Genomic DNA, 16,834 nt, shown 5'->3' with positions numbered 1-16,834 from the left:
CAGGGAATGAATTCAGGGGCATTCGACCACTGAGCCACATCCTCAGCCCTATTTTGTTTTTTTTGTGTGTGTGTGTGTGTGTTTTTTTTTTTTTGCTCCTGGGAATTGAACTCAGGGGGTACTCAACCATTGAGCCACATCCCCAGCCCTATTTTGTATTTTATTTAGAGACAGGGTCTCACTGAGTTGCTCAGCACCTCACCATTGCTGAGATTGGCTTTCAACTCGAGATCCTTCTGTCTCAGCCTCCTGAGCCACTAGGATTACAGGCGTGCACCACCGCACCGAGCTTGAGCTCTAAGACAGATTTCTAAAACATCAAACTCCTTTTTTTTCTTAGTGTAAGAATTGTATTGTTGTATTGCTGGCCTCAGAATTTTCTAGAAAAGCAAATTTTATATAATGGAAAACCAGCATCTGTATACATGAGTACTAAGTTTGCAAGCTTTTTTTGTTTTAAGTAGAATTTTAAATACTTGTTAAAATGAAAATGTGCAGTAGAATTTACTGGATTTTGCAGTTCACAAAAACCCTTTTCACATTCATTATTGCTTGCTTGCTTTTTTGGTGCAAGACAAACCTGGGCCTCACACATGCTGGCACACTTTACCACTGAGTTAAATTCTCAACCCTCATTATCACATTTCTTAAGCTGCACAACAACCTGAGTTAATATTGAGTACTTATTGTCTGACAGATTCTATGCTGAGCCTTAATGTGGATTGTTTAGTTTTAATCTTCACAGCAATGTTGCTAGTGGGTATTTTTCTTATTCCTATTTATAAGTCAACTGTGGCTTAGAGAGGTTAAGAAGTTTGTCTGTGCCTTATAGCTAGGAAGTGAAGGAGTCAGGGATTGAGTCCTTGCTCTTAACCACTAGTGTATATCCATGTCATCTATATTTTTTTTATAACTTTTTATTTATTTTATGTGGTGCTGAGGATCGAACCCAGGCCTTGCATGTGCGAGGCGAGTGCTCTACCACTGAGCCGTAACCCCAGCCCTCATCTGTATTTTTACAGATTAAACAAACCACCCCTTGGAAATATTTGGAGACTTTTCCCAAGTTGCTATTTAGTATGTGATGGAGTCAGGACCAGAATCCCTGAATCCTCCAAGTGCCAAGGCAGTGCTTTCTCCCAACAGGCCCCTGGTCAGCAACCCTGGTTTCCTCAGTCCACTGCTGGAACTTGCCCTAACAGCAACAGAACCAGAAAGGTACGATTCAAGATTTTAGTAGCAGCATTTTAACTTAATATAAATGACCCAGCTGAATTAGCACTAAATTAGGACAGTACATATCTAGAGACTGAACTAGTACTCCATATCCAAACCACATTCATGTTCTCCACACATTGATTTCTAGGTGGAGCCAGTCATCTGGACCATTTACTCAGCTTTCTTTACTGCTTTTCTAGCCACAGTGTCTATTTTTTTCCCTTGAGAAATATGTGCATCTTTTTGATGAATGATCTACTCAGAAGCCAGGAGTCCCTCCTACAATTCAAATTATAACCAGCAGTAGCTGCTATTTATTGTCTGTTTTCTGCTATCCAGAGTATTATGTTAAATACTTAGTATTTTACAAATTTATGATGATGATGTTGTCATACAAAGAGATACCTACCCAGGCATTTGCCAGGTCATTCTCTTGTCACACTGCTTAAAGAAACGGAACATTAGAATTTCAGTTTGAGTGTCTGGATACACTTCTCCAACTGTGTTTCCTCCCAACTCCTGAGAGATAACTACTATTTTAAGTTTGGTGATTCTTATTCCCATGCTTCTAATTTTAATGTGTTTTTAGGTTTCATGAAAATTGTATTTTATTATGTATAATCTCTACCACTTGTATTTTTTTTTTTATTTTTATGTTTATAAGAGTTATCCACATTGATGAGTATACCTCTGGTAGTTTTTAAATTTTTATTACTATTTAAATTTTTTCATGAAATAAGTGTACTACTGTTTATCTATTTTCTTCCTTTTTTGAAAATATTTTTTAAATTTTTTTTTCAGTTGTAGTTGGACACAATGACTTTATTTCATTTATTTATTTATTTTTATGTGGTGCTGAGGATCAAACCCAGCGCCTCGCACGTGCTAGGTGAGCGGTCTACCATTGAGCCACAACCCCAGCCCCCATTTTCTTCTTATTGGAACAGTATTGCTATGAGCATTCTTGTACACGACTTATCTGGGGTACATATATGTAAGAGTAGAATTACTCTGTCATAGGAGATATATACCTTCAGATTTACTAGATATTGCCAAATGGTTGACTGTAGTGATTGATTCAGTGTGCACTCTGTTGAGCAGTGTCCGAGTTCTCATTTCTCTGCATCCTAAATAGTAATTGGCATTATCAGAATTTACAATTCTTGCCATTTATTGGATGTTAAATATTAGTCTTATGCTTTTTTACATTATTTTTTTCTTATTTGGTATAAATCTACAATGTCAGGCTAGAAGTGTAAGCCTAAGAGAACTTGCTCAAGGCCATGCAACCAGAAGAGGGCTGACCCTGGATTAAATGATAATTCTACCAGTACCAAAGCCAATGCCTGTTCTTCTGCATCTTCTTATCTGGAGATCACAGCATTGATGCTAATAGTGTCAGCTTGGTAATTTAAGGACTGATTATGGAGTTTTGTGCATTTTCTCCTTTTTCTTTTCTTCATCTGTTTCTTGAGAACTTCCATCAAAATATAGAAACATTGTGAAAAGAAAAGCCAGCCTTCCTGTTTTTAGTAAACTTGATCTCTTTGCTCTACTAATCTACCTTTGATTTTTAGTAGATCCACCCCCACCTGTTTTCCTTTTTCCTCTCTAGCTTCTCCATATGATAGAAAACATGCTACCTTCTGAATCTAACTTATTTTGCTTCTTAACATGATGGTCTCTAGGAAATCTGGAATTTTCAAAAATATTTTTTGTCAATGGACCTTTATTTTTTCTATTTTTATTTATATGCAATGCTGATAATCAAACCCAATGCCTCACACATGCTAGGCATGTGCTCTACCACAACCCCAGCCCAGCAATATGGATATTTTTAAGAGTGCCTGAACCTTTAGGTAGAAGGAGAGGATATGTTCAGATTCTGAGTAGAGAAGATTTGGAATTGAATTGAAGCTTAACTGAAAAGGAAGAGTATTAATTTAAAAAGACTGTAAAGTTAGGTAGGAAGCTACTTCTAGTGGTTGTGAATATGTGACTGCTTTGTTACTAGAAAAGGGCAAGGAGCACTTGCGAGGCTATTTCTTCTATGTTCTTTTTCTTTACTAGATCACTCACTTCAGACATTCTGGGACATGAATCTTGACTCAGTTCTAAACAATACTACTTAACTAAAGACTGGTTCTGAGAATACCATTTGGTGGTTTTCTGTAGATATTCAATTAGCAAAAAAGAGATATTCTCCCAAAGCCAATTCATTAGCCATTATAAGAAAGGGGGGAAAAATAAACCAAATGAAGAACACATTTTCCCAGTTTTATCTCTGCACTGAGTAGTGCAAGCAGGACCAATAACAAGAGTTATTATATTAGGATCTTAGGATATTTCTAGTCAAGATGACATTTTAGAGAGATACCAAACATTGGAATTTCATCTCCTAGTCCCTAGTTTGCGAGGTCTTTACCAGAAAGGTACTGTTTAGAGAGTTTCACTATTTGTTTTGGACAGGGATGTTTTTTATCCTATTTGAATTAGTCATTAAAGTTTTATGGGAGAGCTCATAGAGGTATACATCACTGTAGATTTATAAAAACGACATTACATCCTATTTTTACCAGTCTAGACCAAATCCCTGAGAATTCACATCAAAAATGTAATAATGCCTCAGCTCAAAATAGTAAATATTTTCTTTTCTTTTCACAAGTAACTTGGCAAGTTCCAAAAAGATCCCTCAATGACAGTTATTAATTATGGAGTGCATTGGGAATTGAAAATTAAAAGAAGTGTAATGGAGGCCATGTTGATCTTATTTTGTCTCAAAAATGCCTAATAGTAATCAGATAATACCTATCTCATAGGGAATTTAAGAAGCATAATTTTTATAAGACACTTTTAGTTCCTTATAGAAAACCATAGTTTAAAATATTAATAGTTTTGTACTATATGGTCCTGTTTATTATAACACTGACATTTAAACATTTTTGACTAACATTGTATATGTTAGTTTGATCTCTCCTTTTTAAGTTCATCTTGTAGCAGTGTCAGTGATAATTAACAACACTTTCAAGTCCACATATTTTGCTTTAAGTAATGCCTTTTCTTCCCTTTCAGGTAACAAATATACTCTAGAGACTCGACCCAACCAAGAAGGCATTGATGTAAGACAAGAGCTACTGAAGTTCCATTCTACTTATTATTCCTCCAACTTAATGGCTATTTGTGTTTTGGGCCGAGGTAAGAATTCTTTAAAATTTTCATATAATTGGGTAATCTAAGTTTTGTGTTTTTTTTTTCCTACTTCAACTTTTTTCGAAGTATTAAAAGAAGGATACAAGAAATAGGTGTTTATCTGTTCAGTCTTTTTAATACTGGTGATTGAACCCAGGATCACTTTACCACTGAGCTACATTCTCAGTTTTTAAAATTTTATTTATTTGGTGCCAGGAATTGAACCTAGGGGCTCTTAACCACTGAGCCATATCCCCAGCCCTCTTTTTATTCTTCTATTTTGCGACAGGGTCTCACAGATTTGCTTAGGCTTCAATAAATTGCTAAGGCTGGCTTTGAACTTGATATCCCCTACCTCATCCTTCTGAGCCTCTGGGATTACAGGTGTGTGCCACCATGTCCAGCTGCTCCAGGTCTTTTAAAAATGATCTACTTATTGCAGAATACATGGATGAGAATTTTTATTTATTTATTTATTATTTATTTTTTGGTTATACATGGGCACAATATCTTTATTTTGTTTATTTATTTTTATGTGGTGCTGAGGATCGAACCCAGGGTCTCTCACATGCAAGGCAAGTGTTCTACCACTGAGCCACAACCCCAGCCCCATGGATGAGAATTTTTAATTCATTGTATTCCAAAAACAAGTTTATGTGGCTTAAATGCAGACCTGAAGAAACAAATTATCAGTAGCTAGTCTCACCAAGTATGTGTAGGGAAAAGAAGTTTGAAGAAAGATGGACAGACTTGACTTTTTTTTTTTAATTAACGTTTTAAAAATTATTTTTATTTTATTTATTTATTTTTATGTGGTGCTAAGGATCAAACCAGTGCCTCATACATCCTAGGCAAGCACTCTGCAGCTGAGTTATAGCCACAGTCCGAAATTTGACTATTAACAATTTATTAATCTAGAAACAAAATGTTTTTTCGTTTTTATGGTGGTGAGAATCAAACCCAGGGCCTCATAAGTACTAGGGAAACACTCTTTCACTAAGTCAGGTCCATAGCCCTCAAAGATTGAATCTTTAATATGTGTTTTCTTTCTAGAGCTTAGTAATTCTTGGGGCTGGGTTGTAGCTCAGTGGTGTATGTGCTTAAGGATATGCAAGATCCTGTGTTCAACACCAAAATAATAGTAGTAATAATAATAGTAGTAGGAGTAGTAACATGTGTGTGGGGGAAAAATATGTGTGTGGGGGAAAAAATTTATCCCACATAGAAAGGTATAAAACAAAAAGTAAGTTCTTCCTCTTTATCATGCATCCCCTGACAGCTATGCCCTTTCCTCAAAGATCTCAACTTAAGGCTTTTGTTGTTTTATTACTTTTTTTTTTTTTTTCTTTTTTTGGTATCAGGGTTTGAACTCAGGGATACTTGACCACTGAGCCACATCCCCAGCCCTATTTTGTATTTTATTTAGAGACAGGGTCTCACTGAGTTGCTTAGCACCATGCAATTGCTAAGGCTGGTTTTGAACTCTCAATTCTCCTTTGTCAGCCTTCCAAGCCTCTGGGGATTACAGGCGTGGGCCACCATGCCTGGCTTGTTGTTTTACTTCTAAAAGTAGAATTTTGTTAATATGCTTGTTTGTGTTTGTTCAAAACATTTAAAAATGAGATTATACTACAATTTGCGGTTTTCACTTAATAGCACATGTAGATCGATTCTGTGGGTATGTGGGTGTGTATAGGTTTGTAAACTTTATAAGTAAAACCCTTTATAAAAGAATAATGTAGGTAAAAATATAAAAGTAACTCATTTAGGTGGCTATATAATTTTATCAACAGTTAAAAGTCTTTGAGTTACTTTGGCACATTATGATATAAAATCTTACAGATCTTGGAAGAGAGTTTTGATCATCTTACCCGAGAGCCTTATTTTATGGAGTAGTTAAGTTTGTGCAAGTATTTTGTTGTCATGATTGGTAAAGCTGGGGTTAGGAGCAAATGCCCTGATCCCTCAACTAGGATTCTTTTCATCATTTTATAGTATTTTCCCCCAAATCAAATACTTATTAAACTTTAACATTTGACTTTTAACAGTGAATTTGGACTGTATTTATAAGGTAAATGTTATACCTTATACTCTGCCAGTATTGGGAATCATAGTTTTATTTCCAAATAAAACTAAATGTTCTATTACTGTTTCTAATGCATGTTTTAAATTTATTGCAAGATAATATTTGTGAGTTAGTATTAATATTATGACTGAGAATATTTGAATATTTAAATTTTTATACCATGAAAAGGTAGATATGGGTGAAGTGTAATCAATTAGTATTGTTTAGCAACTTTAGAATTTACATAGGCACTGATAGGATTTAATTGAGTGTTTCATCTTTATCAGATGCCTTTTTTTGTTTGTTTTTATTAACAGGTTTTCCTCCTTTAAAAGCCCCTAGACTTTTCAGGAAACATAAGGTCTTAAATACTATTTGCTTTGTATGATGATTAATTAAACTGTTTCAATGTCTTTTTTTATAGAATCTTTAGATGACTTAACTAATCTTGTGGTAAAGTTATTTTCTGAAGTAGAGAATAAAAATGTCCCATTGCCAGAATTTCCTGAGCACCCTTTCCAAGAAGAACATCTTAAAGTAAGTCCATGTATTATTGGTATTTTTTTTAAGTTGTGAACATATATATCTAGTTTACAAGAAAATAGAGGTTTCATTACTTAATGTAGTTTTTAAAAAAATATTTATTTTCTAGTTGTAGTTGTACACAATATCTTTATTTTATATATTTATTTTTATGTGGTGCTGAGGATCGAACCCAGGGCCTCACACATGCTAGACAAATGCTCTACTGCTGAGCCACAACCCTAGCCCCTTAACGTAGGGTTTTTTTTTTTCCTTCATATTTTTTTAGTTGTAGTTGGACACAATACCTCTATTTTTATTAGTTTTTATTTTTCTTGGTGCTGAGGATCAAACCCAGTGCCTCACATGTGCTAGGCGAGCACTCTACCACTGAGCCACAGCCTCAGCCCCTTAATTTAGTTTTTAATATTTGTCAGGTTAGCTGAGTGTGGTGGTGACACATGCCTATATTCCCATCAGCTTAGGAGGCCAAGGCAGGACGATAGTAAGTTCAAAGCCTGCCTCATCAATTTAGCAAGGCTCTAAGCAGCTTAATGAGACCCTGTCTCAAAAAAAAATATTTTTTAAGGGCTGGGGATGTGGCTCAATGGATAAGCACCCCTGGGTTCAGTACCTGGCACCTGCTCCCACCTCCCCAGAAAAATATATATTTGTCAGAATAATCAAATCAATTTTGTATTTATTAGGAGTGTGTATCACCATGAAAATACCAATATGTTCTGATCTCTGCATGCTAAAAGCAGTTTTGATATCTATAGCCTTAGCAAGGCTATGAACATATTATATACTATCAGGAGGCAAGCATCCCAAACTATCTAGCTTTAAGGTCCTGGGACAGCTTACCCACTATAATGAAATTCTGCTGAGAACCTGCTTCATTTATTTCTTAGTGACCAATTCTTTGTGGTCTGGCAATTAATTTTGCTCCTAAATTTGGGATTCTTCCATGAAAATCAGTATTCTTCATAACTTGTAAATATTTTATTCAGTAGGAATTGAATATAGTGCATCTTTTGTGATTCATTTGTTTTTTGTTTTTTCCCCAGCAACTTTATAAAATAGTGCCCATTAAGGATATTAGGAATCTTTATGTAACATTTCCCATACCTGACCTTCAGAAATACTATAAATCAAATCCTGGTCATTATCTTGGTCATCTGATTGGGCATGAAGGTCCTGGAAGTCTATTATCAGAACTTAAATCAAAGGGTAAGTATATTGGGTGGCACTTTCTGAGTGTAGTATGACACCTTTCACTCTGGCTTTCATTTTCTCCTAAATATTTTCCTGTAAAGGAACATTTTTAAATTGAGACTGGGATTACTGAGCAAAGTGATTGTTAATGTGCTTTGTTTTTTAGTTTGGGGACTTTTTTTTTTCATAATTTTATTTTACCCTTTAGTATTGAGCCATGAAGATTAGAAATTTCAAAAGATAACATCTAGCATGTTTTTTATTTTTGTTTTTGTTTTGTGGTGCTGGGGATCAAACCCATAATATCATGTGTGCTTGCTAGTCAAGTGTTCTCTCTCTGAAGTATACCCCCAGCCATGTTTTGAATAAGAAAAAGGTTAAAAATAACAGCCTATATAGGTTATTCTTTACCATCTTGGTGAAATGTCAGTACATAATATTTATTTGCCTACTGTAATCCATCAAATCAGAAGGGTGTAAAATCTAGATAATAGATGATCTCCAGGGACCCTCCCATCTCACACGATTTTCTTTCACATAACATTTAAAGCACACTAGTCATAATTTCTTAATTGGAAATTAATTTGAAGAATCTTTAGGAAGGCTTCTATCCCATAAATCCCTTAATCCCTTTTCTAAACTGATTTTTGCCCCCTGCAATAGGTTCCCTAATCTCTTGGAACATAGACTATAAATTGAAATTTTAAAAAATCTTTTGCCTTGAAAGAAACCACACATGAATTCATATTAATTTTCTTTGAATGTTGCAGGCTGGGTAAATACCCTGGTTGGTGGACAGAAGGAAGGAGCTCGAGGTTTTATGTTTTTTATCATTAATGTGGACTTAACTGAGGAAGGATTATGTAAGTGTTGGTTGACCTTGGTTTTGAATGAAAATTGAATTTTTATGATTTTTCTTTATTTCTTTATACTGTGGATCTGTTTTATGTGGAAAAGCTATAAACACTTTAATTCATACAACTTACTCATGTATTTTTCATGTGTTACTTGGCATTTGTTTTGTGAATGAGTTTTCCCCCTTAACAATTGATCATTATGTTGCACTTGTAAAATGTGTACTTGGCTTTTCATTTGCTCATTTCCTACCCCAAAACCCTTCTGTCGCATATCCCTGAGCCCAGAGGGCCATGTGTGGGTCACCTAAAAACAGTCAGGGAGGTGAGGACTCTGTTTTCTTAGAGGAACCATCTTTCACTTACCTGACTTTCCCTTAGAAGTGAGCTCACTGCTTTGAAGGATTCAAGGACTGAATGGTTTTTAAGTGTGCCCCTTTTTTCCAGTACATGTTGAAGATATAATTTTGCACATGTTTCAATACATTCAGAAGTTACGTGCAGAAGGACCTCAAGAATGGGTTTTCCAAGAGTGCAAGGTACTTTTGTTTCACCAAAATTTTTCTTAAGGAATCTATTTTTCAAAAACAAATATATGTGAATTAATTTAAATTTAAGGCCCATTTAAAGATTTTTTTCCTCATTAAAGTCTAAAATTTTGCAATGCATTGTAATATTAGTTAAGACTTAGTTGCACTAGTCTGATTTGCCACATGGGCACAATTAAGGGTAAGGCATTATGTAGCCTTCTTTAGGAAGGAAAAGGAAAGAAAATGGATTGCTTTTCTATCCCTTAGAAGAAAACCAACAGTTCGTTAAGCTGGTATTTTTCAGGACTTATGTTACTCCCTGCCTGAAGCTGCATGAAGTCTGTCATTTCCGGATCTGGTAATAAAAATCTGTAGCATACTCAAAAGAAATAGTGAATTGTTTTATGTATGATTGTGTTCTTAAAAGTGATTTTATTATTGTATGTATGGAAAAACCTAGCTATTCTTTTTTTTAATTTATTTTACATTAAACAAAAGATGTTTTCTTTTGAAAGTTTTTTTTTTTTTTTTTTAATACATATATACTTTGTATTTAGGCCTATCAAGGTTTGAAAACATATTTTAGGTTGAGAAACATCTTCTCTAGGTAAAAGTTTTAATCTGGCTGCGGTTCTTTGACCAGGTCACCAAAATCATCATCTATGAAATAGTTGTATTGCGCAAGGTTCTTTTGCAGTTTCTCTAATTCTTTGAGTAATAATTCTAAAAATTGAAGCTATAGAATTATATCTATTTTACCTATTGTTCACCTATTTTACTTTGATTTTAAGTCTAAATTGATGGGTTGAGTTTGATACACATTAAGAAGTTTTCTTTCCATATTCTATGCATTTCTAAATTAAGCATAGCTATTTTTTCAGAAAGTGTGATAAAGTTAAATGCTGAGTAGAAAGTTTATGGTTCAACTGAAACACAAAAAGTATCTAAATAATAGCTGACTTTTATTCACTTTCTATTTTAGGACTTGAATGCTGTTGCTTTTAGGTTTAAAGATAAAGAGAGGCCACGAGGCTATACATCTAAAATTGCAGGAATATTGCATGTAAGTTTTTTGTTATTTTCCTTTTTATATTAGTGTATACAATATCTCAAATAGTGCATAGAACTTTAGACATAATAGCAGTGAGGCAAACTAATGACCAGATATGTTTCAATTCTTAATTTTTATTATCCTAAAAGTTACCATCTGTAATATTTTCATTACATAGATATTTTGTTTATTGGCTTAATTTTTTCCATATTTTTATTGGTGTGTTGTGATTATATGTAATAGTAGGATTCACTGTAATATATTCATACATACACATGATATGACAATATAATTTAGTCAATATCAATTCCTTGTATTTCCCTAATATATTTCACTTCTATATATGTCAAGTGTTACCTCTGTGAAAACTTTAGATCATCTACTTTCTTCCATTTCCTTTGTTACCACTCTAGTCTAAGCTACCATAGTTTTTTCTTACCTGGACTGCCATGGGCTCTTACCTGGAACCTTGTTCACCGTCTTGTTCCCCACTGTGGGTTTTTTCCTATAACCTTGGTGATCTTTCCAAAACTAAAATCAGATTGTTTCCCTCCTCTATTTAAAGTCTTCTAATAATTTTCCATCAGAATTGACATAAAATTCAAATTTTTCTTTGGCCTGTAAGATGGTCTGGCCAATATAACTAGAGTGAATGGGAATAGGACAGGTGGGACGGAGAGTGGTATAGAATGTGGCCACACGGGGCATGTGTGAAGCCCTGGGTTTGATCCTCAGCACCACATATAAACAAATAAATAAAGGTCCATTAACAACTAAAAAAAATATGTTTAAAAATATTGTATCAATATATTTAAACTGTATCAGCATTTCACTATCAAATTTTCTTCATTACCAAGTACTGTACTCACATTTTTCCTTAAAAGAAATGTGATTTTGCTATCTACACTGAGAGTATATTTGGAGATCAAAAGTGTATTGGAGCTGGGCTTGATGGTATATACCTGTAATCCCCATAACTTGCGAGAGTGAAGCAGGAGGATCTTGAGTTTAAAGCCATCCTCAGCAACTTCACAAGGCCCTAAGCAACTTAGCAAGACCCTGTATCTAAATAAAATATTAAAAAGGGCTGGGTATGTAGCTCAGTGGTTAAGCACCTCTGGGTTCAATCCCCAGTACCAAAAAATAAAAAATAAAAAAAAGTGTATTTGGCAGAATCATCACACAGTATGAGCCTACTTAAAGATGTGTTAGGTAGAATTTGTATGTAGCTCAGTGGTAGAGCATTTGCCTAACATGCTCAGGGCCCTGGGTTTGATCCCCAGCACTGCAAAGGAGTGAAAAAAAAAAAAAAAAAGTGAAGGAAAAGGATTCAAGAATACAGATTTTTTTCCAGTACAGTAAAATTTAACTTAAGAAAGGGATGTGGGGGGTGAAATAATGGATTTAATATACTAGAGATCTGTTTGCTTTAATAAATGAAGCTCTATGGTAGCTTTACAAATTTTTATTTATTTACATTTTCCTTTTTCAAAGTATTATCCCCTAGAAGAAGTACTCACAGCTGAATATTTACTGGAAGAATTTAGACCTGACTTAATAGAGATGGTTCTTGATAAGCTCAGACCAGAAAATGTCCGGTGAGTCACCTACAAATTTTACTATTACATAAAAAAATTTCAATAATGATTAGAATCTGAAAATTTGAAATGGTGAATGAAATACTTTCAAACTTTTTATCAAGCATGATTACAGAAGTTGTTGAGAATAGCATTATGAACCAACACCAAGATTCAGCAATTACATGGCCTATCTTTTTGTCTGTTCCCACCCTTTTAAATTCATCATCCTGATTTCTAAAAAGTTGAAGTAAAAAGCAATCATGATTGTATTATAATGAGTGAAATATAATAAATTTTCTTAGCTTGTCTTCTTTTTTATTTAAGTGACCGAAGTATTAGCTCACCTATATTATATGGCTTTTATAAATAAGTGAGGGCACCTTTTTCTTTTCTTTTCTTTTTTTGGGGGGTACCTGGGATTGAACCCAAAAGTGCCTAACCACTGGGCCACATCCCCAGCCCTTTTTTACATTTTATTTAAAAACAGGGTTTTGCTAAGTTGTTGAGGATGGCTTTAAACTCAAGATCCTCCTGCTTCAATCTCCCAAACTGCTGGGATTACAAGTATGCACCACCACCCCCAGGTGGCACCTCTTTTTTTCAAGGTAAAGTAAGGATTACAATCCCAGAATCCTTTTGACTAGTGAATAACCAGGAAATCAAAAATTCAAGGTTTTATATTAGCAGCATTTTTGCTATAGAGAGATTATTATTCCCCAAAGAGCTTGTGGGCTACCACATATTTCTGCCTTAAAATTGAATTTCATGTATACAGTCTAAAGTTAAGTGATGGATATGACATAGAGGAAAACAAACCAAATTCAAACTCAGTTTCTCCTATACTTCCACTCAACATACACTATGACACCAGGTATGTGGGAGTCTTACGCTCACCCACCAAGCAAAGAGTGCTGCAGCAGTAGACACCAGCAATATAGCGCAGATCTGACATGACCTGAAGCTGGATTTAGTTAAATACTTTATTTAATAGTAGAGTATTTCAGTAAGTACAGATAATTATTAAACTTAGAATTTTTAACTTGTAATAAGATTTCTTGATTTCCTAGTTTAAAAAATACAGTAAGCATCAAAATTTACAAATCTTCTTCAGTGAACCAGGCACACATCTGTAATCCCTGTGATTTAGGAGGCTGAGACAGGAGGATCACAAGTTCTGGGCCAGCCTGGACAACCTAGTGAAACTGAGTCAAAATAAAAGCAAAAATGTTTGGGCATATAGTTCAGTGGTAGGACTTCCCTGGGTTCAATCCACAGTCCACTGCCAAAAAAAAATAAAAACCAAAAACTTTCTTAATGATAATAACTGATGATTGTGTAGAAATTAAATCTCTTATTTCATGTACCCAGTAACAATAAGTTACAGCAGGTCTCACAGTCATTCTTCTTGCCAGTATTTTAATTACATATTTGTTGCCTAATCCTTAATTAATCAAGACTTGATTACAGTATGGAAAATCCTATTGAAGAACTAGTAAAAGTTACTGAAAGATAAAGCTAATCTTTTTTTGTTTTGTTTTCCTCCTACTGGGGATTAAAACCAGAGGCAGTATACCACCGAGCTACATCCCTATCCCTGATAGTCTCACTAAGTTGCTCAGGCTGGCCTTGAACTTGTGATCCTCCTGCCTCAGCCTTCCAAACTACTGGGATTATAGGTGTGTGTCACTGGCCATTTATTAGTTCTTTAACCCTCAGCTACTTTTCCTCCTTCTCTTCATTAATACCCAAACTTTTCTCACCTTTGTAATGGACATTTGGTTCAGCCACCAGGCTGGTCCAGACTACTGACAGCAATACTGGTATATCAAGTGCCTCCCCTTGGTCCTCTTCCAGATAGGACAGAGTTACATAGGTGCAGAATCAGTGGGCTATGCTGATCACTAGACAAAATGATGGCATTTACTTTTAGTGCTGACTTTTCTTAACATAGTAAAGACACAGTTCTACCTCATTAGGCCTTTAGGAATTCTGACATAGAGATTTAATGGTATAATAAACAGTTTCTTGCATTCCTGTTTCTAGCATTTGGGGTTATAGCCCTGGTCCTGCAACCACTGTATTAGATGGAAGTGGGGGAACAGAGTATATGGGGAAGGAAAAAAAAGTCATTATACCAAGAATTGTATGGTCATACCAACCCTTCACCAGCCCCTCTTCCCAGATCTAATAAAATGGAGAAATATCTAGTAGTGGAGACACTTCTTTAGTACACCACTCATGTTGAGGGTGTATACACACTCATAAAGGCACATAAGCCAACCCTTAAGGCCTGTATCTCCTCCTATTTTAGACAACCAACCTTTCTTTCAGTTGTCTGTTATATATATTTTTTTTATTAAACTATTTCTCTGTGAAGGAAATTTTTTTTTTGTTCATAGTTGGACATCACAGTCTGCACAGTGTGTTTCTTAGTCTGAGAAAATGAAGTTCTGCCATCCAAATTCTTCTCCCATTCTGGTTCTTCTGAGGCATTGCATGTTCCATCAGATATGAAGCGCAGTCCAGAGTTAGTGTTTATTCCAGTAAGACCCATTTTTAGCCTTCTCCCTGCCTCCAGGGCTATCCGTACCATTCTCACTTGCCAGCTATGTTCAGGGGCTTCCCACCAGAGAATCTGCCACACAGCCATTGGCAATCTCTTTTTTGCTGGCAGGCAGTATAGTTTCTTTTTCGGAATTTTGTTCTACAAAGTGTGCCCGAGGAACATGTGTAGATTCAGTCCATCTCTGAATTGTTTAGTACCCCATGTCCATTTATTTCATGGGCCCAGATGGTCATCCTAGGTGACACTTGGAAATATCTGCTTGTCATTTCCAGTTGCTTTCTGAACCTGGAAAGGAATTTTTCTGATGGACATCAGAATGCCCTACTTTAATGAGTCCCTCAAGTTTCTACCCGGCCAAAGCCATACAACATCCCTTTAATAGGCCAGGTTTCCATTACCCTCCTGTGTGAGCATATAATCCAGGTCTTTGGCCATTGTAAAAAAGCCAGTTAAAAAAAAAACACACAGGGGCTTTTACCACTGTTTAGTCCTTCAGCATGCAGTTTAGCCCACAAAACTGATTTGTTTTTACCTTCTACTAGTGGCATCCTTCCCCAAAAAGAATTCTCTTCACAGTAGAATGAATTGGACATAACTTTCCTCTGTTCATATATGAATACACCACTAGTGAAACTCCATATCACATATATCCACAAGAATGAGATCTTAATTAGAATAAGGTATACTCCATGTATGTATAATATGTCAAAATATATTGTCATGTACATTTAAAAAGAACAAATTTTTAAAAAAAGAAAGAATGTTCTTCATTCACCTTGAAACTAACACCTATACACTGGGCACCTCTTTGTCAGTCAATCAAGAACTGTTTTAGGACACCGTCTAAGTGTCATAGAATCCAGCTGCTTCTCACTCAGTTTCAGAGTCAGTCCTGGGCAGAAGGGGCTTTCTTCTGCTTTTGAGTGTCTCCTTGTATTCTTCAGGTGACATGATTCTGTATGAATCATTTCCATTTTATTGTGGCACTTTTCTGGGGAATGCTGTGCCATCAGAATGTTTGTGGGTATTTCAGGTTTCAGGATTATTTTATGTCCTTAATTCATTGAGACAGTCTCAATATTTCATTGTAAACTACTGAATGCCTTTCAGTGGAAATTCTCTAGTTCAAAGTCCCAGGTATTATCATGGAGAGGACCGTTTATTGGGTTTTATTCTGAGCCCCAGGCTTCATTCCACATAGGGCTAGCAAAGAATTTGTCCATACTAGCACTTCAACTTCTTTTTTGAACTGTGTGTGGATTTGGGCCATCTTAGTTTCCACTTAGCATGTGTAATTAATATTGCTTAAAGGGGGCTTCTATTTTATATACTTAGTAAGCAAAGTTTTCCCCAGCCAGGCATAATATCCATTCCCATAAAACATGTACGTAAAGGAGACACACTTTCTTGATATAAAGTCTATTTAAGAATTCCAACTTTTGTAATCTTATCAACCCTTACATTTTTATGTTTTAATCCCAGAAACTCTTCTTCTCCACCTCTAGATCATTTTACTCTCTCTTGCACAAAAGGCTTTGGGTCCTTGGCAAAAGATTGAACCAAGAGACCTTGGCCCTTTCCTTAATCTTTTTTTTTTTTTTTTTTTTAATATTTATTTTTAAGTTTTAGGTGGACACAATATCTTTATTTTACATTTATGTGGTGCTGAGGATTGAACCCAGTTCCTAGTGCATGCTAGGTGAGCATTCTACCACTGAGCCACAACTCCAGTCCCCTTTTCTTAATCTTTATCTTAATTAATTTGCCTGACATTGCCCAGGTAATTTCAGAATATATCTGTCATTGTAATACCTGCCTTCTTTTTTTTTTGTTTTTTTAATATTTATCTTTTAGTTGTAGTTGAACACAATACCTTTATTTTATTTATTTATTTTTTAATGTGGTGCTGAGGATCAAACCCAGGGTTTTGCATGTGCTAGGTGAGCGCTCAACCACTGAGCCACAACCCCAGCCCATAATACCTGCATTCTGACTGAATTCCTCCAAGTTGGGATAACACAACAAACTTGTATACAGTCCTTTA

General features: G+C 35.3%; 1 protein-coding gene and 1 non-coding gene across 4 annotated transcripts in view; both read left to right on the top strand.

Moving 5' to 3' along the window:
- The window catches only part of Ide (insulin degrading enzyme), a 92,350-nt gene that overhangs the window by 35,338 nt on the left and 40,178 nt on the right, over positions 1 to 16,834 (top strand). For all 3 annotated transcript variants that reach the window (XM_048801758.1, XM_015500121.2, XM_048801759.1), the window contains exons 5-11: positions 4,291 to 4,413; positions 6,897 to 7,009; positions 8,062 to 8,224; positions 8,980 to 9,072; positions 9,511 to 9,602; positions 10,576 to 10,656; positions 12,139 to 12,242. In XM_048801758.1, the coding sequence (XP_048657715.1) occupies positions 4,291 to 4,413; positions 6,897 to 7,009; positions 8,062 to 8,224; positions 8,980 to 9,072; positions 9,511 to 9,602; positions 10,576 to 10,656; positions 12,139 to 12,242 (769 nt within the window). The remainder of the gene's footprint in view (positions 1 to 4,290; positions 4,414 to 6,896; positions 7,010 to 8,061; positions 8,225 to 8,979; positions 9,073 to 9,510; positions 9,603 to 10,575; positions 10,657 to 12,138; positions 12,243 to 16,834) is intronic.
- On the top strand, positions 11,864 to 11,936 carry Trnav-aac. Its single transcript has one exon. It is a non-coding gene; the product is annotated as a tRNA-Val (tRNA).

The sequence above is a fragment of the Marmota marmota genome, unplaced genomic scaffold, assembly GCF_001458135.2.
Source record: "Marmota marmota marmota unplaced genomic scaffold, marMar, whole genome shotgun sequence".
In the NCBI taxonomy this organism is placed as follows: Eukaryota; Metazoa; Chordata; class Mammalia; order Rodentia; family Sciuridae; genus Marmota; species Marmota marmota.
The sequence above is the reverse complement of the archived record's forward strand: the minus strand, read 5'-3'. Positions and strand labels throughout refer to the sequence as shown.